Genomic DNA, 25,919 nt, shown 5'->3' with positions numbered 1-25,919 from the left:
AAAACAGTAAAGCAGTTATTAACAATGTGTTACATATTAGCTACCAAATTGATTGAGTTTATTTATACACATTTTAAACATTTACAAAACGAGCCTTACAACCCAGAAAAAGGAAAGGCTGCGTGTAAAAATTCCCAATAAACTGGCTGTTCTTTAAGCCTTGTCACAATCGTAAACCTGTAAAAGGAGGGGTGGGGGGGGATTACATTCACAAAAAAAATATACAAATAGATACATTTTCTTCAAAATATAATACAAAACCTTCGGCACATTGTTTTAGCTGCTTTTTTTTTCCTTCTTCTCTGACAAACCTGCAGGTGGTTAACATGTAGTGTCCTGGTTGGGAAGGTTTGAAAGTTACCAACAAACAGTTTGTTAAAAACAATCACAGGGCTCATTGTTCACCTGGTTTATGTCTCATAAACCACAACTGACTGATTTTAAACCAAGTTATTGAGGTCAATAAACACGTGACTCTAAGGAGAAGATTCACGTTTTTAAAGGCGGTTTATTCCCCAGTGTTTTGCAGGACGTTCTACTAGGATTTATTTTAAAAATAAAACCATATAAACACCAGTGTAATAACTTTATGACTGCATATCAGCTTCACCTCTTAAACAACGAGGCCACCTTTGTAGTTTGTGCTTGATTATTATTAAGTCTTAAAAAAGAAGGGGGAAAATATCCCAAATACTCTCCTGACAGCAGATATTTTAAAGCATTACGGATAAATGTTACCAGTTCTATGATTGTAGGGGAAATGAAGTAGTAATGACAGCAAAAATGCCTTTTTAGACTGAAATATGTTTTCCCACAAACACATTGTCTGTTTATTGTACGTAAAATATGGTATAACGGGAAAAAAAATATGTTATATAGATTTAAAAACTCTGAGCTTCAAAATATTACTGAGTATGTGAAAGTTGAAGGTGTTGAAATAAAACCCTGACATGATATGTAAAAAAAATGCTTTCAGGTAAAAAAAAAAAAAAAAAAAGACTACACAATAAAAACTGCTGGGTTAAAAACAACCCAAACTTGAACCCAGCACTGGGTCAAGTTTGGACCGAACCAACCAGGGTTAGGTTGTTAGTTTTCTACCCAAGAACTGGGTTCAAATAATCAACTTATGTTATTTTAGAAAACCGAATGTTATTAACGAAGCCACGCAGGTTAATCTTCTTATGAGTTGTTTTTCCTGTCTTAGCTTTACTTATTAGAGCCCAAACCCAGACTGAACCACCGGGTCAAACTTTGACCCAATATTTGGTCGAACCAACCCAACCTCGGAGCCAACAGCAAGTGATATCAAATGAACTCTGCAGTTTTTAGGGTGTAAACATTGGTATGATTGTGGTGTTTTTATACATTCAACGAACATCTCAGCACTCTCACTGATTCTATCTGGTCAACGTGTGGACAGTTTAGGTTTGAAGTCAATAGTCGGTGTTTGGAGCCGAATGATGAGCTTCGGATTGTCTGGTACACAAAAATAATTTCTGGGATTACCAGCCTCGGCGAGGTGCGCTCTCCCGCCGCGCCCAAGACTTCTGTGAAACTGTCCGCTTCGGGGATGTGAGAGTTAGGAGGGCACAGAGGACACGGGGTCAGACAAAGGCTGCATTGAATGGGCTTTGACCTCCCCCAGCCAAACACCAGTTAGCATGAAAAAAAAAAAAAACAGCCTTCATAAAATGCTGTTGATTATTAACTGGGAGGGAAGCGAGTCCTCACTGAGAGGAATTTGAACCATGCATTGATTATCCGAGCGGAGCAGAGCATTATTTGTCTCCGCTGAGTCACATTCAGCTGCATCGTGCAGCCCAGCTGCTGCAAAGTCATCCTTTCTTGCAAAATATATTAATCTAATAGCTTAAAGAGCACGTCTGCTCAGTGAAAAAACACCAAACGCAAACGGCTCGTCGTGCCAACAAGAATATGCAGTGCACTTCACAAGATGGAGATGAGAATAGTTTTCCTTGTCGTTTTTTAAAACCTGATAATACCTCTTTCTCCTCATTGGTAACACGCCCTAACAATAAATGTCAGTTTTGTCGTTACTAGTACCTCACAAACGACTTCTTGTAGCAGAAGTAGCTGCAGCCACTAACGGCCACATACATCAGTGAGACACAAAGATGCTGTCTTCTCCATACAGGACGCCTTTCTTTCGGAGAGCATGCCTAAAGGCCAGATGGGTTGCAGGGTCTTTTCTGTTTGAAACAAAATGGCTTTGAAAAGTGCTGAAGGCCCTCAACGAGTTTGGGAGAAAGTGAGCAGAATCCTAAACATCATCTTCAATGCACAATCTTGGTAAACTTTGTCAAAGTTTTTTTTTTTTGGTCTGTGGGAGCCGAGAGAAACAACAGCTGCTTCATTTGACTGAAGACATTAAAAGAGCATGGAAGAAACATCAGCACTCATTAATCCAGTCCTCTGACAGCACGACTCATACCGGACCGTCATGGGTTTTTCACAATGTGAACTCCTTTGCTTATCAACTTATTTACAAAGACTGAAAAAAGTTTTTTTTGGCACTAAACAGTCATGAATTGTTGAAGAGTGACAGGAAAACATCACATTACTGCGACACAGTGTTGAGTCATTTCAATAAACTGCTCCCAACGGTTTGGACTCCAGTGCTTTTCTGTCCAGCGTCAGCATCCCCAAACAAACAAGTAATCGATTCCCTTTCAACCATGTCCTCAGAAGAATACAGTCTTCACTTCCCATTCGTTTTCCTCAACTATGTCCAGTCCATGTGTCCACGAGTCCGAGATACTCTGGATTTTCTGCAGTGGGAGTCATAAACCCGTTCACATGCCTGCCAACTGCCCCGTCGCTCTCCAGAGCTGAAGGAGCGTCCGCTGCCGCGGCCCCGGAGGCGGCCCCGGAGGCAGCTTTGGGCACAAGGTCCAGGTAGTACGGATTGTCGAAGGCAGAGGAGGTGGAGCCTACCGAGACCAGGTAACCTGGTTTTTCCACGCTGTGACCAGAGCTCAGACCGTTGGGGAGTCGTCTGTCTGCTTTAGAGCCTTTACGTGGAAGTGTGGTGGGTCGCTCGGGGATTGCAAGCCTGAGATGCTGCATCTCCTGGTTAACGTATTCTGTAAGAGTGGACAAGACATTACAAGTCAAAAAGAATGAAAGAAAAGATTTTCTTCTTTCTATTAACGTTAACAGGCACTCACCTGGCATGGCCTGACTGTGATTGTGGACATGACTCCGCCTGGGCAGCGAGTGATGAAGGGGAGGACGGGGAAAGTCCTCCATCCCGTCGGTTTCCAGGTCGCCCTGGTTCCCGTTGGGATAAGTAGGATCTTTGCAGTAGCGTCCAGGGCTGATTGGGGGCAGCGAGTGGCCATCTGGAACTGCATCCAGGAAGACGGAGTCGGACTGGGCTTGTGCTGAGATGCTGCGGGCTAACGTTGGAGGCCACACTCCGTTCGCTACGCCTGCTCCAGGCGGTAAGACGGGACACTGACCACGACCAAGAGTACCCTGAGAGGAGTACATGGTGCGAGGGCCGGCAGTGATGGAGGGCTCAACGTCCAAGCCATGATCTCTGCTCTGCTGGACAGAAAGCACAAAGATGGGACTCTTCTTTCAGGCAAAGATAAAGGACAGCACCAAAGTTAGAAACAATATGGCTGCTAAAGTAGAAACTGTTCCCATGACTTATAAATGTTATCCTTCATTAGACAGATAAATCCTGCATATTTAGTTTATACAAGTAGATCATGTCAGAGACATGATGTCAGAGACATGATCTACTATTTACAGACATGATCTTGTTGATGATTAGACCGTGTCATTGTTATTATGATGTGTGTTTGGATATAAATCATTACGTAATATCACGCACAGTAATGAATCCTGTTTTTACATTACTGATTTAAAGATATGACACTTTTTTTAATCACATAAAACGTTATTCCAGTATTACCATTGACCTCATGACATGGCACAGAGTTTAATAACAGAAACAAAAGCAGCGTTCTGATTTGCTGACCCTGTACGACTGGTGCCTGGACGGCCCGTTGGCCTGAGCCTCCTCCCCGTTACTTCTGGTGAAGTGGTTCGGCTGGGGGACCAGATACTCCTCCGCATCCATCATTTCGCCCATATTGTCACCCTCCTCCAGAAGCATCCGGTAAAACCTGCTGTCCACCGGACTGCACCTGCTCATCTGCTCGTCGTTCTGAGGAAAATCAGAGACAAACACAGTGAGGACACTTGAGGTTTATTTACTGGGTCAGTAATAATAAAACGCAAAGGGCAAAACATTTGCAGCGTGACTTTCACTATTACCATAATGACTAAAAAGCGAGATGGATCTCTTGCCATGGCACTAAATTCCTGAACCAGATCTTTAAACTTGGGCCTGCTCTCTGGATCAATCATCCAACCTGCAACACAAACATAAAATAAAAACATGGACAAACATTAATATATCCAGACTAACGGGGCGTGAGAAACAGCAAAAGCAGGAACTTATTAACTAGACATTCTGAACAATAAAAAATAGGCATAAATTAAAAATTCATGCTGCCGTACTGACATTTGACCATGATCATGTAGACGTCGATGGTGCAGATTGGGGGCTGGGGAAGCCGCTCTCCCCCTTCCAAAACATTCGGGATGTCCCTCGCTGGGATTGTGTCGTAGGGCTTGGAGCCGAACGTCATCAGCTCCCAAACTGTCACCCCTGAGAGGGAAGTCACAACAGAGCAGAGTTCATTTCATTCAGAAAGATCAAAGAGACGTCATTCAACCCTGCGCTGACAGATGCTGACCGTAACTCCAGACGTCGCTCTGATGAGTGAACCTCCTGTGCAGAATGGACTCCAAAGCCATCCATTTAATCGGCACCTGGAGATGCAGAAAACACCAGTTGAACAAGTAATGTAGCAGGCAGAAGAGACGCTTCGACGGACAGGAACTCGTCTCACCTTCCCTCCGTCAGCGTGATACTCGGTCTCGTCTATATCCAGCAAGCGGGCCAGGCCGAAGTCCGTAATCTTCACATGGTTGGGGCTTTTTACGAGAACGTTACGAGCAGCCAGATCTCTGTGGACCAAACGGATGTCTTCCAAATAACTCATCCCCTACACAAACACACACACATATATACATCACACACACAAATGCACAACTTCACAATATTACACACGTTAGACATTAAGACTGCTGTAAAACAAAAAGCAGACGTTTGTGTACCTTGGCAATCTGGACACACCAGTTCAGGAGGAACTGAGAACCAATGCGGTCCTTGTTCTCCCGGACGTAATCGAGGAGGCAGCCGTAAGGCATCAGCTGAGTGACCAGCTGCACGGTGGAGGTCAGACAAATGCCCAGGAGGCGACACACGTACGGGCTGGTGACCCCCGCCATCACATAGGCCTCCTGGGAGGAGGAACCACACAGGTGTTCGTGAACTCTGGACAATATTTCAGGTTGCTGGATTTGCTGAGTCAGCATTCACGCCGTTGTTCTCCTGTTTGTCATATTTCCTTACGCTTCTTTTGCAAACCAACCACTTCTGCATACTTTGTGCTGTTTTTGTAGCCAATCATACATCAAAATGTTCAGCTTGTGCCACAAGTTTAGAGTTTTGTAACGTTTATACTTTTCAATACATTTAACTTCATTTACAAATATTTTCCCCATAGAAAATTGTAGAGATCTCTTCCATTCCTTCAAAGTCATTGCTCTCTTTGAAATCTGCTTTGCCATACTTGCTCTTTTTCTATTTTACATTATTAGCAACCATTACTTTTAGCTTTTAGGGTTTTGGACTTTTTAGCTTTTACTACATTTAGCTTTTAGCTAGCATTCTGCTTCTTTGAGCTTTTAGCTAGCATTCTGCTTCTTTAGCTTTAACAACTCATTTTAGCTTCCTCAGCAACTTTCAGCAGTCATTCAGCTCTCAGCGTTCGTGCTGCACATTCAGAGAAAATGCAGTACCTTCAGTCGAGGTTAGTGTTCTTGGTTTGTACTCACATCAAGGATTTCTTTATTTGCTTTAGGTGAGGTGTTCTCTCGCAACACCTTAATGGCCACAGGTATTGTTATGTGTTCTCCTTCAGGTGCCCACACCCCCTAAAAAGACAGACGGTTACCTTAAGTCGAAGCACTTGAAAACACAAAAAGCTGCAGCTCTGCGTCTGGCTCGCACACCTTGTAAACGGTGCCAAACGCCCCAGCACCCAGCACCCTGTCTTTTTTCAGCTCGGTCTCTTTTAGGATCCGCATCTGAGCCTGATTGGGAGACGCACCGCTCGGGGTTAAAGGCTCCACCAGCTGGACGCGCGAAGGGAAGAAGGCGGCAGATTAAATGTCAGCGTCGGCTGCGACCGTGCCGTAAACCGTCGGCGGTTTAACCTCACCTCCTGTTCCTGCAGGTATCTCCTCACAGTCTCTTTCCTCCTGAGCCTCTTCTGCCTCCTCAGATAAAAGATCAGCAGAACCAGCAGGATGAAGAACAGCACGACTCCACCCACCGCAGCTGCGATGGTTGTACCCGGTCTGAACGGACAGAAACAGATGAAGTAACTCATGTGTGTTAGAATGAAACTATAAATAAATTCCAGAAAAATCTGAGCAAACAAACTCAGACACTTTACAGCTGAATTTACTCACCCTGTCCTGGTATCAATGGGGCAGCCTCTCTCATCCTTTTCAGTGCAGCTTAAATAAACAAATAAAAAAAGACTAAATTAATTGCAGGATGAATGTAATGATTGTGTTTGTGTGTGAGTGTGAGTGCGTTAACTCACGACAGGTTGCAGTTAGTGTTGCAGGGCAGACAGTGTCGAGTGGCGTTGGGGTATTTCCACACAGTTTGCCGATCTTCCTTCACTCCACTGGGACAGTGATCCACACAAAGCTCTCCGTCCTGAAAATTCCGACACTCCGTGCAGTTGCTTGCATGCTGAAAGCAGAGGAGTAATTAAAAAATGGCACGTCGTGTTCATTTAGTTCAAAACACTTTTTAAAAGCTCCGCTTAAAGAGCCGAACTTGTTGTTCTGCAGAGTTACGAGCAGCCAAACTGCACTGGTCATCAAGCAAATGTAAGAACAGAACCTATTTTTCTAGATAAATGAAAAGTGAAAGTGAGGGTACACGTATTATTCCATGATGGAGGAATTTGAGGAAGTTGTTTTTTGTAGTTTTGTGACTAAAGTTGAAAAGTAGAGATTAAAATGGAGATGCTGACAAGAAAATAAAGTCACAATGTAGAGAAATAAAAAGCTATTTTTAAGATTAAGCCAGAGGAAGTGAGCCCCGCTGTGCTCCTGAACTCAACTGTATTTGTTTCATTTGATATCATGATTGTTTTCTGAGGTTATGAGCACATTTTACTGGGTTTAACTACAAAATAACCTGCAGTATTTTAGCTGAACCAGTTAGAGGTGTGGTTTATTACTCCTGCTGCAGCAGAACTCAAAAAACTTGTTTCAATCCTTCACAATAAAAGTCTTAAACCCATATACTGAGTGTTGACTTCTAAATACTGTCAACATTATTGGTGAGATGTGTGTTTTACTGAGTAACAACAATGTCAGCTGTTTTCATAGGCTTCAGATGTTTATAGTGAGTTTTTGAGGTTAATACACAGACTCTTATTGTGAAGGACTGAAACTAGTTCTATGAGTAATAAACCACACCTAAGACCGGTTCAATAAAAACCCTGCATGTTATTTTGTAGTTGATCCAGTGAAAGTGTGGCCATAACCCTCAAAAACAAGAACAACAAATTGAACAAATGCATTCGGGTCCAGGCGGGGTTCACTTCCTCCACTGTAGTTTAGAATAATTTGTTTCTGTCAATAAAGTTTCCCCTTTTAATCTTCATATTAAGACTTTAATGTTGCAACTGGGAAACAAAACAAAACAAAAACATCTTTCTCAATTTTTTTCCTTAGTAGCTTTATCTCACTATCGTCAGAATATTCAGATACTTTAACTTAAAGACCTAAAATTCTGCTGATTATGAGCCTTTTTTTCCCTTTCCTTTCAGATTTTGAGCTAAAACTGACAGATCACTGATGCTCGGACACAACCCGATCCGCCTGCACGTCTTACCGGGCCGTGGCAGGAGGCAGAGCCGTTGACAGGCAGGCACTCCGTATGACAGGCAACACACAGAGATCCATTTTTGTATTCACGCCTAGACCTGCAACACAAGCACAGCGTGAGTCGAACGTATTGTGTAACAGTCTGACATCTGTCAGACACAACGCAGCAAACAACCTGCAGAGCTGCACAGGATGTTTTCAGTAGATTTGTGGTCATTTTAGCATATTTTATTTTATTTTATTAAAACAGCCTGATAAATATGCTAACGATTGAAGAGTTAGATGAGAATTTCACACAACCACAGAAACTCTCTTTTACACTTTTGATTTGGTATATATAAAACAAAAGACACAAAACTAACAATTACTAATCAACATGTTATAAAACTTTACACAAGACACAGAGTCATGCAGCCTTAAAGCAAAGACTTCTCAGTGGGTTATCTGAACAAGCTGCTTGGTGGTTTTAAAGAGATCAGATTTCAGTGCACCAAGGCAGAAGGTTCTGCTTCTTGCTTCCTCCGTGGAGCCTCTGGTGTCTCACAGGGATCAGTTCTGGGGCTACTCTCACTTCCATTTTACATCACAAGTCTCGATCAGGAAGCCGATTTCCACTTTACGCTGATGACACTGCGATGTACTCTGCTGCCTCTGCATCGCCTGAGGCGTTTTATCAGCACCAATAATAATCTTAGAATACTGCTCAGCGTGCCGTGATTTAAAAGTACTGCTGAATGCCAAGAGAACAAAACTTATGTTGTTCTCCGACTCACTATCCAAGTCCTTGAATCTTCCACTTGTTACTACTTTTAACTGACAATATCTAATTAATCTGATCAGTAATTTCCTCTCATTTAAGTCTCACTTCTATCAGTCCAGCTTCTTTTTTTTAGAATCAAGTCTTATCTGTTTTTAGGCTAAAGCTGATTTATATCTGCTACCTTTATGCCTCGTGCCCTTGATGCCCCGGTGCACAAACCTCGAAACTCTGACTCATTATTCTGTTATATTCTCATGTTGGATTGTCTGCTTCGTCTGCTGTAGACTGAAACATTGGCGTATTTCCCGAAGCTATTCTTAGCTTTCTCCCATCTTATTTAAACAAATTTGAACCATTCTACAGCACACAAACCTTTGTCAGCGTTTTAAATGATTAAAGATATGACTGTTTGCAAAGGCTGATGCAGGAACCTAATGAGTAATTAATCTGATGCCTTGTTAGTTTACAGCGTTTGTAGTTTTAATGGTTTTATTGTTGGTTTTATGAGATGTGTAAATTGAATTTTGTACATGAAAGTTGTGATTTATATGCTGCTGACTGTCTTGACCAGGACACTTTTATAAAAGAGATTTTTATCTTGTGGATTAAAAAGATTAAGATAAAAAAGGGAATTAAGTCTGATAAATATCTCCAAATCATACTGGAATAAAGTGCTTGCTGCTTTGAGCAAGTCCTACTACAAAAACGATTAAAAATAGGTCTATAGATTTGGTGTATCACCTCGCACACAAACACTAACATGCAGTCCATGTGCATCACATGAATGTCAGTCTTCTCCCCACTGCCAGAGGACAAAGCTGTCATATTCATTTACTGTGTTGTGACCAGTTTGACGAGACAAAAATCAATCTACTGTCCGTCCTCCAGACTGTACATTTACACGTGCTCATAGTTGTGCTTCATGTTCAGGTTTATTACCAAGGTCATCCCTTAAGGAGACTATCAACAGGCCTAGTTATTGACGACCAGACGAGCGGCCTTACCCCTGATAGATGTTGCACTGCTCTACACACTCAGTGCCACGTTGGAAAGACTTGCAGGACATGCACTGGCCGGGCCCCGGACCCCAACAGCCCCCCTCACACAGGGGGTGACAGACATGCCCCTCACTCTCTGAAAACACAAACAAAAGCACAACGAAAACCCTCAACCTTTTGATCCTAATGCATTTGACAAAAACAAGACTTTTTGCAGAGCTGGATTTCAGAAAAATAATTCAATTTTCTTTATCTTTAGCTCATATGTAGTTTCATCGATGTTCAATACGTTCGTTCACCTACCACAGACTTGGGGGTCCTGGTTGCGGCTGATGATGCGATGGGGTCCCTCGCTGGGGTGGAAGAGACGTTCCCAGGACAGAGAATGGGTGTAGCACAACTGTGTGTTGTTGTATAAAAGGACCAAACTTCCACTGACGCTGCGCAGCGAGCGCAGCCCAAGAGACTGGATGTGCAGATTCTGAATCGCCAGTGAAAACACCCCCCTAAACAGACAAAAGCAGGCAGTGCGTAACCAGAACGGACTTTGTTCCTAGTTTATCTTTTTTTTTTTCTTGTTGCGAACAAGAAAAAGTCCAGAGACAAATGAAGCTTTAAAACACAAAAGCAAAGCTGAAACTGATGTCACGGAAGATCAGTCACGGAAGATTTTACTTTAAAACCGTGTCCAACAACAACAGTTTGTGGATGCAGCGCTGAAGTGCATCTCAGAGACACAGTTGATATGTGCTGCGTGTCGGAGCAACAAGCTGGCTAAAACTTTAGCATTTATTACCATGAAGGAGACCAGACTGGTGCAGTAGAGGAAAAAAAAGAACAGCGAGTGCAAACAAAGGCGCAGTGTGAGGAGCCGGACATCGACACTGTGGCATGCAGTGACGCACGAGACACAAAGGAATCCCATTTTTGGAAGAAATGCAAGTGGTTACTTCCAGCAATTGAGCACTTATTGATTCATTTGTACTTTCTGAGCAAAATGTGATTAAAACAAAAGCATCTAACATTTGTTTCCTGCTTGTTTCTAGGTTTAATGATGTTACAGTTGATGGTGAGAATTACAATATTAAAAAAAAAAAAAAAAAAAAAACCTGTCACAGAACAGAGACTGCGTCTGTTCTGCTTAAAAGGAGGATGCAGGTTTGAAGGACTTACATGTAGAGCATCCTGCCTCTGATCACCTTCAGATTCTCGAACACAGAGAGGTCGGTCCACTCCTCCGGCCAGCCATCGATGTACAAATACCCTGCACACAAAAATCAGGAGCGGTTTTAGATAAAAAACACGATTAAATTATGAAGATTCAGTTTGTATGAAATGTCATTTTTTTGGTTAAAAGCTTACAAAACATCAAATACCTGTGATTTCTTCTAGCTTCTTGAAGCCAACTAACTGCTCCAAAGTCAGGCCAGAGGAGTTGGTCTCAGGGTCTCTGATTGAAACAAAAAAAAAATTCATTTGATTTATTGAATGTTGTAAAAAAATAAAATAAATCACCTGTCTTTGGTCTCCGAACTGATTGAACACTCTTTTAATTTAATGTTTGCTCAGAATAATGTCTGCTTTGTAGTTTCTGATAGTTCTTTCTTAAATTCAGTTTGTAAAATCTATCTGAACAAGTGAACAAAATGTGGAGATTCAAGCGAACGTTTCCTTTTGTTGCATCTCTGCGCCAGGACTATCAGTCGTTCTGATAAAATCTTAAACAAATGAGGACAAACCAGCATTACTACGGTACATTTCACAACGCAAAATAAAAAATGAAACGGCACGCACTGACTTAACAAAATGTCATACAGATAAAATCTAGGGACGGGAATCTGTGATCTCTGCCCTATACGATACACATCTGGATTCATAATCTACGATCCGATACATTCAAGATACCTCCTTCTTACCCAGAGATTCAATTCAATAAGATTTACCTCCTCATCACGATGCATCTCAATTTAAATCAACCGAGCTTATTGTTTGTATGATTATTTTTTTCATTAATAAAAATGAATGAAGAAATTCAATTTTCAAATTAATGAATTGCTCTTTTACATAAGGGTTCTTTACAGAAATAAATAAGCAATTTGAAGTTTGATTATTAGAGCATTACATTAAAGCTTTATACAGAAATAAATTGACCTTTCCTTATGAGGAAGTCCTGTTAAAGTCCTCTGGTTTAAATGTTCACTACAGAGCTTAAAATCCTCCCTTCTTACTGCAACTTTCCACCGCCAGACCAAATAAAACCCATATTGCTTTGCGGTCTACTGGAAACGCTGTTTTGCCAGTAACTTGTTTTATTTTTGTATTAATTTAATCAATACAATGAGGTTAAATCGGGTGCAATTCGAATTTTCCTTCTAAATCACAGAAATTTAAAGCTGCCTTACCGATGCATTCATGCGCAAACCGGTTAACCTTACCATCCCTAATAAAATCACAACTTTTTTCCTCTCTAGTCTCCAGACAACACCTTTCAGTGCTGCTGCATACAACAGAAATATGAGTTTTTTATCTTTTCAGTTACATCTTACTTTAACAACACTGACATCTATGTAAGAAGACAAATAAAAGCAGCTTATAAAGCAGACTTTATGAAGATGAAAACACCCAAGAATTGGATAAAGTTTGAGTTTAAAGAATATCAGCTCTCACAAACAAACTCAAACACCCAGAAAGCTGTCGACCCGTTTAATGTGTTGCTTCTTAAGCGAACGCGACACCAAAATGTGGGTTTCTTTCCTTCTCGTTACCTTGCAAAGCTCTGTGGACGAAAAGCAAGACTTCCGAAAATCTTCGAGCACTTTGTGAGCTGCTCCACGTTGGCCGACGTTACCATGGTGACGTTCTGATTGCCCACGACACCGAAGTTGTCCATGCCAAGACCGTAACACGCTACGAAAGACAAAAAAAATAATGTGTTTTAATCAGTTTATCTTGAATTCGAAACGCCAAAACTGGACTAATAACAGATCAAAATTCCAATTACCATCATCGGACTAAAAAAACACTGTGTGGTGCATTTTATCAGATGAGAAGTTAATTAGTTGATCATCTGGATTACTGAATGTGTTCCTGACTCCAAACCAATGACCCACTTTTGATTATGAATGCCTATTTGTGAGGCAGATATGTCAAGAAAATAAAGCGAACTTGACTTATATGAACCACAGTTACTACACAAATCAACCTAAAACTGTCATACATGTGAAGTTTTAAGGAAGCTAGAGGACAAATATTAACACTTATACCCACTTACACATATTTGTATTTCCACTGAACAAACTGTCTGTTTTATACAGTCTGTTGTCACATTGATTCCATATATTGTGCAGTTTTAGAAGATTTCCTTATTGTTTATTCTCATTGGACAATTGTTAACATGATTTAAGATGGCGCTGTGTATCTTAACTCTGTCTGATGAAGAGCTTCGGCTTTTTGGGATTATCGGAACGATTTCCTGCAATGTGGCTGGACTCCAGCGTCAATCTGAACATGGACCGCTATTTTATAAACCTTTACACTGCCATCAGTTTCACATTACGTGGTCATTTACATGGACTTTTAAGGTTATTTGTAAGCAGCAGCAGCTAGCTGTAGCACTTCTATTGCAGCATGTGTGGGACTTCCAGCAGGAATGTTAGGAATATTTCTCCTGGAAAAACCGTCCAGTGCGAGGTTGACAAGTGTGTAAAGGTTTATTAAATAACATTTGCATAAACTGCTAGAAAAAAAAAACATTTTTAAGACGACAACAATCCACTCAGACTGTCTGTTAGCTCATCGACGTGGTAAAAGAAACTAAACTTTCTTCAAAGAGCTGCTCAGATGACAGCGTGCTCGAAAGTTTAAAGCTTTTCGATTTAAAGCATTGTCCTGCTGGTATTAGTTGTTAAAACTTGGGTGGATGTTATAAAGAGGCACAAATGCTACGAAGAAAAAAAAAAAAGACTTATTTAATGACACTGACTCATACGGCTGTAATCAATCTCAGCTGCTGTTGCCCACAGACACAAAGGTTCAGTCACCTTCCTGTCAGACTCAACCAATGCGTCCACTGACGTCTCAATTTCATGTAACGACTTACTGACACATTACCGTTTGATTAGGTTTCTGTGTTATATAACAATAAACTGACTAAACTTTTATTAAGTGTGTGTAAACAGTGTCCAAGTGTGTGAACACCCCCCACCCACCCACCTTTGGAACAGTCTCCTTCACACTTTTCACATTTCTGCAGCTCACTGCCGTCAGGCTGGATGGTGATAATTTCCTGATTGTCTTGGGGGCAATTCAAAGTGCAAGCCACGTTCATGGCCAGGTAGTTATCTGCAGAGAGGGAGGCAGTGTTCAAAGGGCAGCCAACTGCAAATTGCACCAACTTCGCGTTTCATTTAATGAGTTCTTACAGGGGCACTGCTTGATGCAGGTGGCTCCAAAGTTGAGCTTTTTGTTGGGGTTGGGTTTGTTCTGATAGGTTTGTTGGTCGTAGGTGATGGGCAGAGGGCAGTTTTCCTTACACTCGCCGTCTTCTTTGAAGTGGCGACATGCCTGGCAAGAAAAAGGGAGGAGGAAATGTTCAGTAATGATTAAGGAAAAATGGTGTCTGACAGCATCAGATTACTGTGTGGCTAACAGTGTGTAACGCCTACCAGACAGTCGGTGTGTTTGGGTCCGGTGCAGCCGGCAGCACACTGTATGTGACAGCAGTCCTGAGAAGAAGGACCTTTACATCGCGGGCAGTCACTTGCGCAGTTAACATGAGTCACTTTGAACAAAGAGGACATAAAGCAGGCAGTTTTACAAATCCAGACTTTTCCCACTGGGAATCAAACTCTTTCAGGCTCGGATTTAAACTCACGTTTCTGGCAGTCCTGCGCAGTTTCTCCCCAGCACCTTCCACCACACTCAGGAGAGCAACTTGGACCTGGACCAACAGCAGAAAAGAGGATCTGAGCGCACAAATCTTAGAGTTTAACCAGAGAGGAAAAAAAAAAAAAAAAACAGCCTCAGACGTCTACAGTCATGCTGGCAGATTTGTCGTTCTCAAGACGCTCCAGCTGCCTGACTGTCGAACCTCATAATATCTTGGTGAATGTTCATTCAGTGTTCAGCTGAATACTGTCTTTGTAAAACATACCCGAGCAAATACACAAATATGAATAAAATCTATGAGATTAATCATAATTTTTAAAGCCTTAGTAGAGGAATACAGGAATCACTCTGCAAGTAAGAACATGTCTAACTATGAGAATGTGTCTGATTTTCAAAGAAAGCACGTGCAGAATTTAACCAGCTGTTCCACCCGGCTGACTGACGGGGAACATGGCCCCAACGAGACAGCTGTCAGCGGAAACAATGGAAAAGACAATAAAATCTCTTTTGGCGATAAGAATGTGCACGGAGCGCGGCAAAAGTCGCTGGCTGCTCCCAGTCCACGCGAGAGGAAACAAGAAAGGGATCACTCTGAAGGAAATATGCCTTGAAAATAAAATAAAGAACAAGGCAGAAAAGAAAGGGTTACTGGCTGTGATCTAATAAATGTTAAAGGTGTGGGATTAAAAAGTAAAGAAATGACTGGTGTAAGTGGTTACAGCTGGCAGGACTGTGGATTACTGAGAAATTAAGTGATTAAATTTAAATCTGCGTTTGCCAATGTTAATAAATATTAAACATGACTTCCTGATCAAATTAACTACATTTCCCAGCAGACATTAATGACACAGGGCTGTATGCCTGGTACACAACCAGGGGAGATGGTGATCATTTCTTCTTTAGAAAACACACAGATGGAGCCTGAAACTGGAAGTTTTGGAGAAGTTTCAATCAAATCAAAAGTAGATGGTAATGCATCTTGCCACAAGAAGTTAAATGGAGTTAAAACTTTCTTTTTTTTTTGCAGAAAAGGCAAAAAAATAATAACTTAATAACACAACTAACAAGCTGTCCGGTTTTTCCTCTGTTTGATCAGAAACAAAATATGAAGACAATTACAACAAGCAACTTGTTTGTCGCCGCTTTAAAGAGCTAAAGCGTCACTGACTCGGATGTGAACCTCTGCTATGATAGTCAGCATTCTTGCCCTCAGTGTCGTTGACTAAAATCAAGACTCACACAAAAAGTTTATTCCGAGATGTGACTGGCGTATTGGAGTCTATAGAAGGGACCGATCGTGTCAAACTCAAACCTTTCCGGTCAGACAAGTGATTATTTCACTGATGGATACGAAATCACAACGTGGCAGACCATTCATTTAAATAAAATGGTTAATATCCTTGAAAGCATTTCCAAGCATACATGAGTACAAGTCACAGGATGCAGTGCTTTCTCTGAATGCCTGAGATTTCTTTTTGTGTGCCTCGCTGACAGAGGCTCGTCATTTCTAACCAGTCAGTTACTTACAGTTCGCAGCCCGAAACTGCAGCCAGGATGGTTTGGACTGGGTGTCCTGCCTGTCCAACGTGTCATTCCAGTAGATGCTCTGGGGGTCCGGGAAGCACAGCTGGGGGTTCCCCCAAATATACACGCTACCCAACAGGATCTCTGCAGGAAAGACAAGACGCCGCAAGAAATATGAACTTTGCTTTTTCAAAACCCTTGCAGCGAACGGGAGCGCAGCTGGCAGCGCTCGGAGATGACATGGATGAGGCGAAACAAGTCACGTAAGCGGAGGAACTCTGCTAATCTTTTAACTGACCTGTGAGGTTGCGGAGCCGGAGGGTCCTCAGGCCCTGATTGGCCAGAGTGTTATCCAGCACAGCCAGGGCGTAGCTGGAGTTGTACAGCTGGCTGCCTCTTATGATCAGAAGGTTGTCCAGAGGCACCAAGCTCACAGAGACATGTGCAATGAGTACATAACCCTGCACCTCTCTGATCCCCTGGTGAGGAAGGGAAAACACAAAAAGTAAAGGGTAAGACACAGAGGGACTGATTAAAACACACTGATGTTAATCAGGCTAATAAGCAGAAATTTATTTCCATGTTTTGTATGGTTTGAGGATATTCCCTTAAGCTGTACCTGTAGGAAGGAGAGGTCAGAGTTTCCATGGAGGTGTGTAATCTCCAGGTTGCCATGGACAACCCGGCAGCCAGTGTAGAGTAGCTTCAGGATTTCGTAGTGATTTTCCAGGCTGGAGGGCAGGGCCAGTTTCATGTCTGTGCCCAGACACACTGCAACACAGATAACACGAGCCCAGCTTAGTGACCCTCAGAAAACCTGTCAGTTATTCTTAGGAGGACACACTTCGCCCTTACTTTTGTCAAATGCTGACTGAGACATGTGCAACAAAGTTCATAACTCTGGTTGCACAAGTCAATAGAAATACGGAGGACTTACAGCCCTATATGGGCTGAACAGAACCAAACATATTGCATTTCAACTCTAAATAATAATGAATTTAAATGTATGAATTTTTTTATATCTTCAATCTCCAAACAGATATTTTGCCGTCCAAACCCAAAAGGATCAAATGTACATTGGGCTGCAGAACATGGAGAACACCTTCAATAGTAATTATCATTAGTATTGTAACGAAAATAGGAATTGTGAAAAGGCACGGGCCAGTTTCCATTGTGTTAAAAGGTCATCAATAAATCGTTCCATCATATCGTTCCTTCGCTTTAAATGCCTTTTAACGAGATACCAAAAACAGCATGTAGCTTTTATTTCCTTCTGTCATTCAGTTGTGTACGGTAGCCGGGAGGGGAAGTCCCCAAAACGTTTACACATGGTTAAAATAAAAGACACAGCAGGTTGGCTGTGCAGTTTGTTTCGTACCAGATAACACAGTCATGGATTGTCTACCAGAGGATTAACACCCGTCTCCATTTTCAAGGCGACACCATTTTGAAACAAACGTTTGCAGCGAGCTACAAGAATGTAAAGATGCAAGCATAGCTAATTAACCAACATTGTTTTTTTTTTCAGTCTTCCAGTGTTACTTTACAGGACATCAGAGATGTAAAAACATTTATCTGGTCCTATAGTTGTGTTCCGTTCTGCCACTTTTGTGCATCAGCTTGTGAAAACTGTGACTATTTTTTAACGGCCTGCTGACTCAGGTGTTTTAGTGGACACCCATTTCAGTTCATTTAATTTTTTTCAATTTAATCTTAATTTGTGAGGTAAAATAAAAGACTTCAGCTTTGATCTTAAACATCATTATAAATAAATAAAAGCTGACCACAAAGGAAAGGGAAACGTCATGCTGACGTTAAACCAAAGCGCCAACATTTCACGTTTGTTCTTCCAGTCTTCTTGTTTGGATCCGCTCATATTGATAAAGACGACTTCAGACCACGGCTGACTGCGGAACGGTTCGCGCTCAGCCTGAAACCCAACCCCCACGCTCTGCGCCTCTCTCGGAGTGTATATTTTGCCCTGGAAGCCGAGAGCCCAGATTCCCCGCAGAGGGTCACTCAGAGAGTTACGGTCAGGGTCGTGCGGCGTCACAATTCACGGGGGGCTTTTGAAGACACATAGCTGCCATTCCTCAGCAGGCAGTCACACAGTGGACAGTCCCTCCTCTTTGGAGAGCATAAATGACTTCCTCTGGCTTCTTTCCAGCAGCCCGTCGATGGCACTTTCCTTGATTGAGCCCCTCACCTCCACCCCCCACTGCTGTGCTGCACGAGTCTCCCTTTACGGCGAAGACGGCCGGACGAGCTCAGAAGCGTCAGGAAGTTCCAGCAGGAGGGGGATTTTCAGGATATCTTACCAAGTATCTGTCTTGTGTAACGTTTCCCCCTCCGATGACACAAAAAACGCTCACAACAAATTAGCTAAGAAATGTTCGCCAACAAATCGCAAATAAGACCCGCATTTAAATCTGGCAACAAGCTACGGCAGCAAATGGTCTATGATTAACAAGGCTGCTGCCAAAAATACACACCCAGTAGTCGGGGCCCGAGTCAAATAAATTAAATGACTATTCGGTGCCTCGTTCAGCCGATGCCATCATGGAAAATCATTTCACGCGTCGAGCCAAGACGACGAAGCTCGAGAGCATTTTAGAAATTCTTTATTAAAAACAGGAGCGGGTTTCCTTGGATGAGGGAAGTGTGTGGGGACAAAAAGCCCCACTGAGCACGTCTCGTTTCTGAAAAAGTGCATGTAACTCTGGTTCTCGCCCCCCCTTTTATCCCCACATTGTTTGCTCGCCAAAAGTCTCACAGCAACGCCTGTGTGTTTATGCGTGGCCTTGTGAGGAGCTGCCCACTCCTCCATCCCTGCAGCCTAAAATACCCCCTCTTTTATCACACGCTCTGCCCCGATCGCCCGCTGCCGCGTCACTAACCCCCACCCTCAGAGACAATTTCAATCGCTTTTTAGTCAGATCGGAGTCATCTAAAAACTTGTCTGTCCTCTTCCTGTTAAAACCCGACCGCCTGTCAAAGGTTACCTAATCCGGAGAGGAGTCGTGTCGCACAAACGTGTTTTGTTGCATAGCTGAAAGACAACACATCTGTGTACCAGGTTACAACAAAGAGCAGGGCTTCATCCGACGTTTGACTCCAGGTTCATAAGAAAATCGCAGACGAAACAATGAAACCTGCCAATAACCATCACGCACACACACACAGATAAACATTTTAGTGTTGGCTTCTGCACAGCTGGCAGCCTCTTCCTGGAAACTTCCACTCAGGTGTTTCTGTTGTTACCAACGTGTTTTTGTTTTTGTTTTTTCAGATTCCGAGTTGAAGAAATGTTGTTCCAGTGGATCATTAATTACTGGGAAATGTGGAGGCAAAAACAAAAAAAAAGGAACTCCGTCGATGGGTTACATCTTCAGTGTTGTGCAGAAGAAAGTCGGTCTAAAGAGTCCGAAAGGCTGAAAGCAGATAAGACTTTTTAAATTAAAGACCTAATTACACGAAGGAATGCATGTCGCCTGCCACCTTTCATACCAACGTTTTAAACTGAAATTATGGTACGTTAAAAAAAAGGCATTCTGGTTTAAGCTTGAAAATTACGTTGCACACGATCTCGTGCAATACAGCAAGATGTCACGCTCAGAGTATGTGTTGTGAATGATACTCAGCTACTACCACACTGAATTGTAGATTAATATCTGCAAAACCCACTGAGTTGCAGCCATCTTTGTGTAGGTTGATGTGTGTTACTTGTAGCGGCCACCCTGAATTGGACTGACTCCAAAGGTTAATCAGTTGTGGACGTACATCCAAAGATTACTTTCTGAAGGTTTCATTAAAATCTGTCCGGTGGTTCATGAGATATTTTGCTAACAGACAAAGAAAGTTGACTCAAACCGTTAATGCTAAAAATCTTGTGCAATGAGTTATACTTCGTGCATGTGTTGGGAATGACTCTCAGCTACATGCAGAACAGATTTTAACAAAATAGCTGTAAAATGAACTGAGTTATTAGACAGTTTTATGCTTTCTAAGGTCAGTCGGTTGTGGCAGCCAACTTGAATTTGACTGACTCCAAAAGATAATCAATTTTGGTCGTACATCCAACCATTGCTGCCTGAAGGTTTAATCAAAACTCATCCCATGCCTCTTGATTTGTTTTGGTAACAGACAGACACACACACAGGTATGCTTGGGCAACAAAAAATGTTAAACTGTGAACACTGTTTTATAAATTTTTATGTTGCTGTCACTTTCTCATTGTGTGGTTATATAAAAATTTGGGGATAAAATGAGAAATTGGGGGAGCCTTAAGCACTAGATTTTATATGCAAAACAGCTGATGTATCAGAATAGTTCATCAATCAGATCCTGAAACTGGTTCATCGGTTGAATTATATCTTGTTGTTTTTCCCGTAAATGTTCTGGAACAGGGACGGTTGTTTTCTTGCTGTCAGACAGGTCGCTGCTGTTCGCCACAGAGCTGCTGCCTGCGCCGAACTCACGAACTGCTTGATGTCGAAGATTTGAAAACTGAAAGCCAGCTTGAAGCCACACCTGTGTGTGGCAGCGTTCCAGTTAGCACAAGGAGTGTGCCTGTGTGTGTGTGTGCATGCGTGTGTGTGTGTTTACCAAAGTGAGTACGGTCAGTGACGCAAACGCAATGCTACCGCAGGAGCCGAGTTAACATCATGGCGGAAGGGCCGGCTGTGCAGCACACCACAACAATCAATCAGCTCCCCGGGACGGGATCCCGTCCGGGCGAGCCAAGCCGACGGGACTTCCTCTGCCGGGCTGTCGACGCGCCCACGGCCTCGCAATAAAACACGCGTTTCTTCCAACCTCCCTGAACACATTCTTTCTCTTCGACAAATACGGCTGATGGAGGAAAAGAAGAAGGAGGAAAAAAAAACCACAAAACAGGTATTGCTGACAGGACGAGAAGAACAGGATCTGTAGTGTACTTTTCTGAAGAAACAGACGGCAGCTCCACGCTGTTTCACGTCGACACGCACCAACTGCAATCAGCCACATTCTTCAGCATTTACACGACCGCAGAGCGAGCAAACCTCCCGCGACGCTTCAAACACAGACCTGCAGCTGAAGTCGCACGCTGACGGCTGTTTGTAAAGCCAGCCAGACGTAGAAATAGGAGGAAAACTACAGAACACTCAGCTTATATAAGAATATTCATTTATTCTATTTAAACTGACACAGACTCAGATTTAAATGGTCAATTTTTACACTTAAAACTTATTTTTCAAGCAGGTGTCATGAAATGATCCCAACAATGCAGGGATCCTGAATTTCAATAATTTAAAAAAAAATTGTTCTCTTCTGAAGCTCCGTTTTATCCCAGATGTTGCAGCTAAGATCGCAACACATATGAGCACAACATCTCCGACCGAACGAATTGGGTTGGCTTCGGAAGTCGATGAGTTGTAGACGTACACCCTGCGACTATTTCTTGAAACAGTGGCTCGTGAGATATTTTGCTGTCACCCCCACACATGGGCACAAACTTCACTGCGCTGCCTATAATTTTATATAAGTTAAATTAGTCGATTTCTTAAACATTCCTGTATTTTAAAGCCGAATGATGTGAAGATAAAAGACAAATTGAAGGAAACAAAGGATAAAAAGGCAACGGGCCAACAGGCGTTTCTTTATCTGGTCTCCTGATCGCGGTGGACTAAAGTTTCCCGTTCAGCTGCGTTGAGACGACTCTAAAGGTCACAGTATGTGATTCACAGCAGCGTCATAACAATCTGAGCGGTCAGTTCGGGCATCCTGGGAAAGAACATTTCCATCAGGACAGAGATGATCCGTCGGACATCTTTAGGTTGATCTGCACACAAGCCTCCTCAGCGGTCAGACCTGTGATTCATCAGACTGCACATCTGCGCTTTCATGTCTGGAATCAACTCTTCTCATCAATCATTGAAAGTCTACTTTATTTATTCGTCTATGCATGAAGTTTTATCTGTTTGTCAAACAGGCGCAAACTTTCCTAGAAAAGTTTTTTCAAAAAGGCAACCATCTGGACTAAAGTCCAAAACTATAAATGAACGCTTCAGCAGCTCAGCTGTTGACATTCATTGCTTTGTTTGTAACAACACTAATAGTCTTTAATTACTTTATGACAGCTGGTTTAATAAAAACAAGAAGTTTGGTAAGTAAAGCCTGGGGAGCCAAAAGGATGTCATCCTGCTCCACAATAATAATAACAATAAGGACTCAACAGAAAATAACATAAAACATGAGATAATATATTTCATTGTCCACTTTAGGAAATTTGCTTTGGACTCAGAGCTGTCTCCATATCTGCCTGCACAAAACACCCCCCCCCCCCCAAAAAAAAAGGCTTGTCAGGTTAACTTGTTTGCAATAATTCCCCAGTTCTGGGACCCCAATGTGGGTCAAGAAACACCAAGCAGTGGGGTCCGTAGAAGTCAAATTAGCTTTAAAAATGATGCTCAACAGCATATTTTGCAATTATGGTTCTCATAAAACGGTTCTCATAAATGGATTAAAAACATAACCTAATGGCTGATTGGACTCCTCAAGTGGCTTTTTAAAACTATTTCAACCAGAGAGCGTTGTGGTGAAAGGTCTGAAAGGTCTGAAAGGTCTGGGAGCCACTGTTTTAGAGGAGGATGAAGACGACGACGATGATGCAACATTAATCAGCTGCATTCTGCTATTATTTCAGCACTTGTTCCTTATTCGTGTGGGCACACAGGGCGGCGGTTTGCTGCTGGGGGTCTCCTCCTCGGCTCAGGCTCAGGAATGAGTCCGATCATGAACACGCCAGTCTGGAGCCGTGAGTCACGCGAGTCTCGGCTGAGCTGATGAAGAACCGAGCGGGACTCGGTCAACAGAAGAGTGACTCGGTCTGTCGCACTGAGAAGGAGAGGGGGGCTGCTGAGAGTTAATGATAACTGAAAGGAAAAGCACAGACATCGATCCACCGGGCCTGACGCGTTGCTCAACTCTGGGAAACCAGCCAGAGTCACCGAGTCACCGACAGCACTGTAGGTTAAAGTACACCAACCAGTTCCCATCAACAATACAGATGTATTTGGAAATGACTTCACCTGTGCCTATTGTCTGTGTTTGTGCAGCAGCAGAGATGTTTACGCTCTTATGAGACGCAAAAATACTTATCCTGTCACAGGCTTTAAACCAAACCACAGTGGCGTTTTATGTAGTCAGTCCTTCACAAAGCTGTGCGCGGAGAAACATTTCATTTATAACCTTTCACATCACTAACAATTGACAAGCACAGGTCAATAACAACACATAAACTCAAATATTGACGTTAGGGTTTCAAGCCATGAAAAAAAAGAAGCTTTTAAACTCATCTGACGGGGCTTATTGACGTTTCAGATTCGACCTAAAATGGATTTCTGGGAATTTCTGGCCAATTAAAGTCCAGCAGCAGCAAACACTGGGTGCCTTAAACTCCAATTATTTGGCTTGAAAGAATGCATATCACCCACTGCCTTTCATTACAGAGTTCAGACTGATGTCATCTTTTGACCTGTTAGCAATTAGAGCATATGCTGAGGATGACTCTCAGCTACTACCACGTCAAGTTAAAGCCTGTCAAATCTGTCTAATGTGGATTAGATGTGGCGGCCATCTTGAGCTGGACTGAGGATTACTTTCTGCAGAGTTTCCTTACAAGCTGGTCCAGTGGTTGGTGAGATGACATGATCGCCCGCCTGTTCAGCTGAACTGAGTTCAGGGGAGAAGGAGGGAGGACAGCAGTCTGCAGGTGCGATTAAAACATTGTTAGAAGAGGTTTTTTAAGGCTCGTTTCAAGGTAGAGAAAACATGGAAACCTTCCAGCTAGCTTCATATTGTTTGCCTGGCATGCAGTCAGAGACAAGTGGTCCTCTGCGAGACAATGTCCCCCTTCAGAGACACGAGTGAATAATTGTCACAACGCGCCGCCTGGTTTTGTTTACGGAGAAAACTTCCTGCGCCTTTTTTTTTTTTTTTTTTTACTTTTTTAAAAGTGTAAACTAAACTTTAAGCGTCGCGTGAGACTTCTGCGTGACAGGTGTGCTTCTTTTTTTTTTTCTTCTTCCCTCCCCCCCCCTCTCTTCCATGAATCCTGCGAGTCGCCGCCGAGTCTGTAAGACTCGGGAGTCACCGCAGGGAATTCGGGTCCCCGGACCTGTAGCTACACGACCGCCGGACCTCCGTGGCCACGTTTCCCCGCAGCGTGGGCGTGCTGTGTCGGCGACCGGAGGCGGTGAGGACGGGGAAATGTACCCACCTTCCCTTCCCGAAGCGCCCGTCACTCCGAGCAGCACGGCCCCGACGAACACCAAACTTCTCGCCGCCTCCATCTGCGCAGACTCCGCCGCTTCTTAGTCCATATTCCAAAAGTTTGATTTTTTTATATATCTATGTATATATATATATATATATATCCCTCCAGCTGGGAAGATGATACGCTTCGATTTATTTCCTCCTTTTCCCGGACTGAGTTCCTTTTTTTTTCTGAAGTTTGAGCTCCGTGTTTCCCAATCTCACTTCCTCCAACTGGCTGCTTGGTAGTAAGGCGCATGACCGTGCGCTGGAGTAAACGCGCGCTCCCGTGAAGGCCGCGGATTGGGGAGTGGCGGGCTGACGCACAACCCGCCCTCACTTTAAACTGCGGGGGCAAAACCGGAGCCATCGATCCATTTTCCTTTTAACCCGCGTCTCCGTTCCGGGTAGCTCGTGTTTCCAGCAGTCACTGTGAGAGGCGGGGGGACACCCTGGACAGGTCTCCAGTCCTTCACAGGGACACATAGAGACAAATGAGACAAACAACTATTCACACTCTCACCTAGGGACGATTTTAGAGGTAACAATTAACCTAACATGCTTGTTTTTTTTTTGTTTTTTTTTGGTTTGTGGGATTAAACCGGAGGGCCCGGAGTAAACCCACATGAGCACAGGGAGAACATGTACACTCCACCCAGAAAGGCCCCCAGGACGGGAGGCGATCCTGCAACTTTCTTGCTGGAAGGCGACAGCTCTGCCGCTGTAACTGGTAGCAGAAAACACAAACCATCAAACCCTTAAATCTAATAGTTCAGTTAACCTTTAATAAGTGGGCGTAAAGGGCAAACGGTGCAAAATAAATTCATCCAGTTAGGCTGCTGAGGCAACAAAGTCCTGGAGAGAAACCCAGACATCCCTCTCCCCAGCTGGGTCTCTTCCCAATAAGGTGTGGAGTTCCATTTGGAGGTTTTTCTGGTATCCTAATCAGATGCCCGAACCACCTCAACTGGCTCCTTTCGATGCAGAGGAGCAGCGGCTCTACTCTGAGCTCACCTTATCTCAGAGGCTGAGCCCGGCTGCCCTACGAAGGAAGCTCATTTCAGCCTCTTGTATCTCAAAAAACCAGGAAACCAGGGCACCCCCCTGAAGCCAGGCCCCAGGGGGAGGGACAGGGGGGTCAAGCACCTGGGGGGTCAAACCTTGGCTCCTGGTGCTTGGCCGGGCCAAGCCTGAAGAAGAGACAGGATGTCCCCCACCACCTGCGAGAAAGACCGTCAGGTTGGGTGCGACACAAGCTGAGCGGCAGGCGAGGGAGGGTCCATGGTCATGTCCATTACTGGCTGCAAAAACTAGCAAAAAATTAATTATTATAAAATTGAAATTAGGTTTAACTGGTGGAAATAAATTAAATC

General features: G+C 43.2%; 1 protein-coding gene across 1 annotated transcript; it reads right to left on the bottom strand.

The window, feature by feature from the left end:
* Nucleotides 1-36: 36 nt before the first annotated feature.
* Nucleotides 37-24,798, bottom strand: erbb2 (erb-b2 receptor tyrosine kinase 2). Its single transcript, XM_017438011.3, has 27 exons — nucleotides 24,512-24,798; nucleotides 16,871-17,022; nucleotides 16,550-16,730; nucleotides 16,255-16,395; nucleotides 14,714-14,779; nucleotides 14,505-14,620; nucleotides 14,262-14,403; nucleotides 14,053-14,181; nucleotides 12,606-12,747; nucleotides 11,217-11,290; nucleotides 11,014-11,104; nucleotides 10,144-10,346; nucleotides 9,847-9,976; nucleotides 8,090-8,180; nucleotides 6,780-6,934; nucleotides 6,643-6,690; nucleotides 6,390-6,528; nucleotides 6,181-6,303; nucleotides 6,004-6,102; nucleotides 5,221-5,406; nucleotides 4,953-5,108; nucleotides 4,797-4,872; nucleotides 4,562-4,708; nucleotides 4,312-4,409; nucleotides 4,013-4,201; nucleotides 3,192-3,570; nucleotides 37-3,107 (listed from the first exon to the last, which is right to left on the bottom strand). Exons 1-27 carry the CDS (start codon nucleotides 24,582-24,584, stop codon nucleotides 2,743-2,745), a joined length of 3,891 nt encoding a protein of 1,296 aa, XP_017293500.1. The 5' UTR covers nucleotides 24,585-24,798; the 3' UTR covers nucleotides 37-2,742.
* Between the last annotated feature and the right edge of the window lie 1,121 nt (nucleotides 24,799-25,919).

This window comes from Kryptolebias marmoratus, linkage group LG17 (assembly GCF_001649575.2).
Source record: "Kryptolebias marmoratus isolate JLee-2015 linkage group LG17, ASM164957v2, whole genome shotgun sequence".
Lineage (NCBI taxonomy): Eukaryota > Metazoa > Chordata > Actinopteri > Cyprinodontiformes > Rivulidae > Kryptolebias > Kryptolebias marmoratus.
Note: the sequence above shows the minus strand (reverse complement) of the source record. Positions and strands in the feature narration are given on the sequence as shown.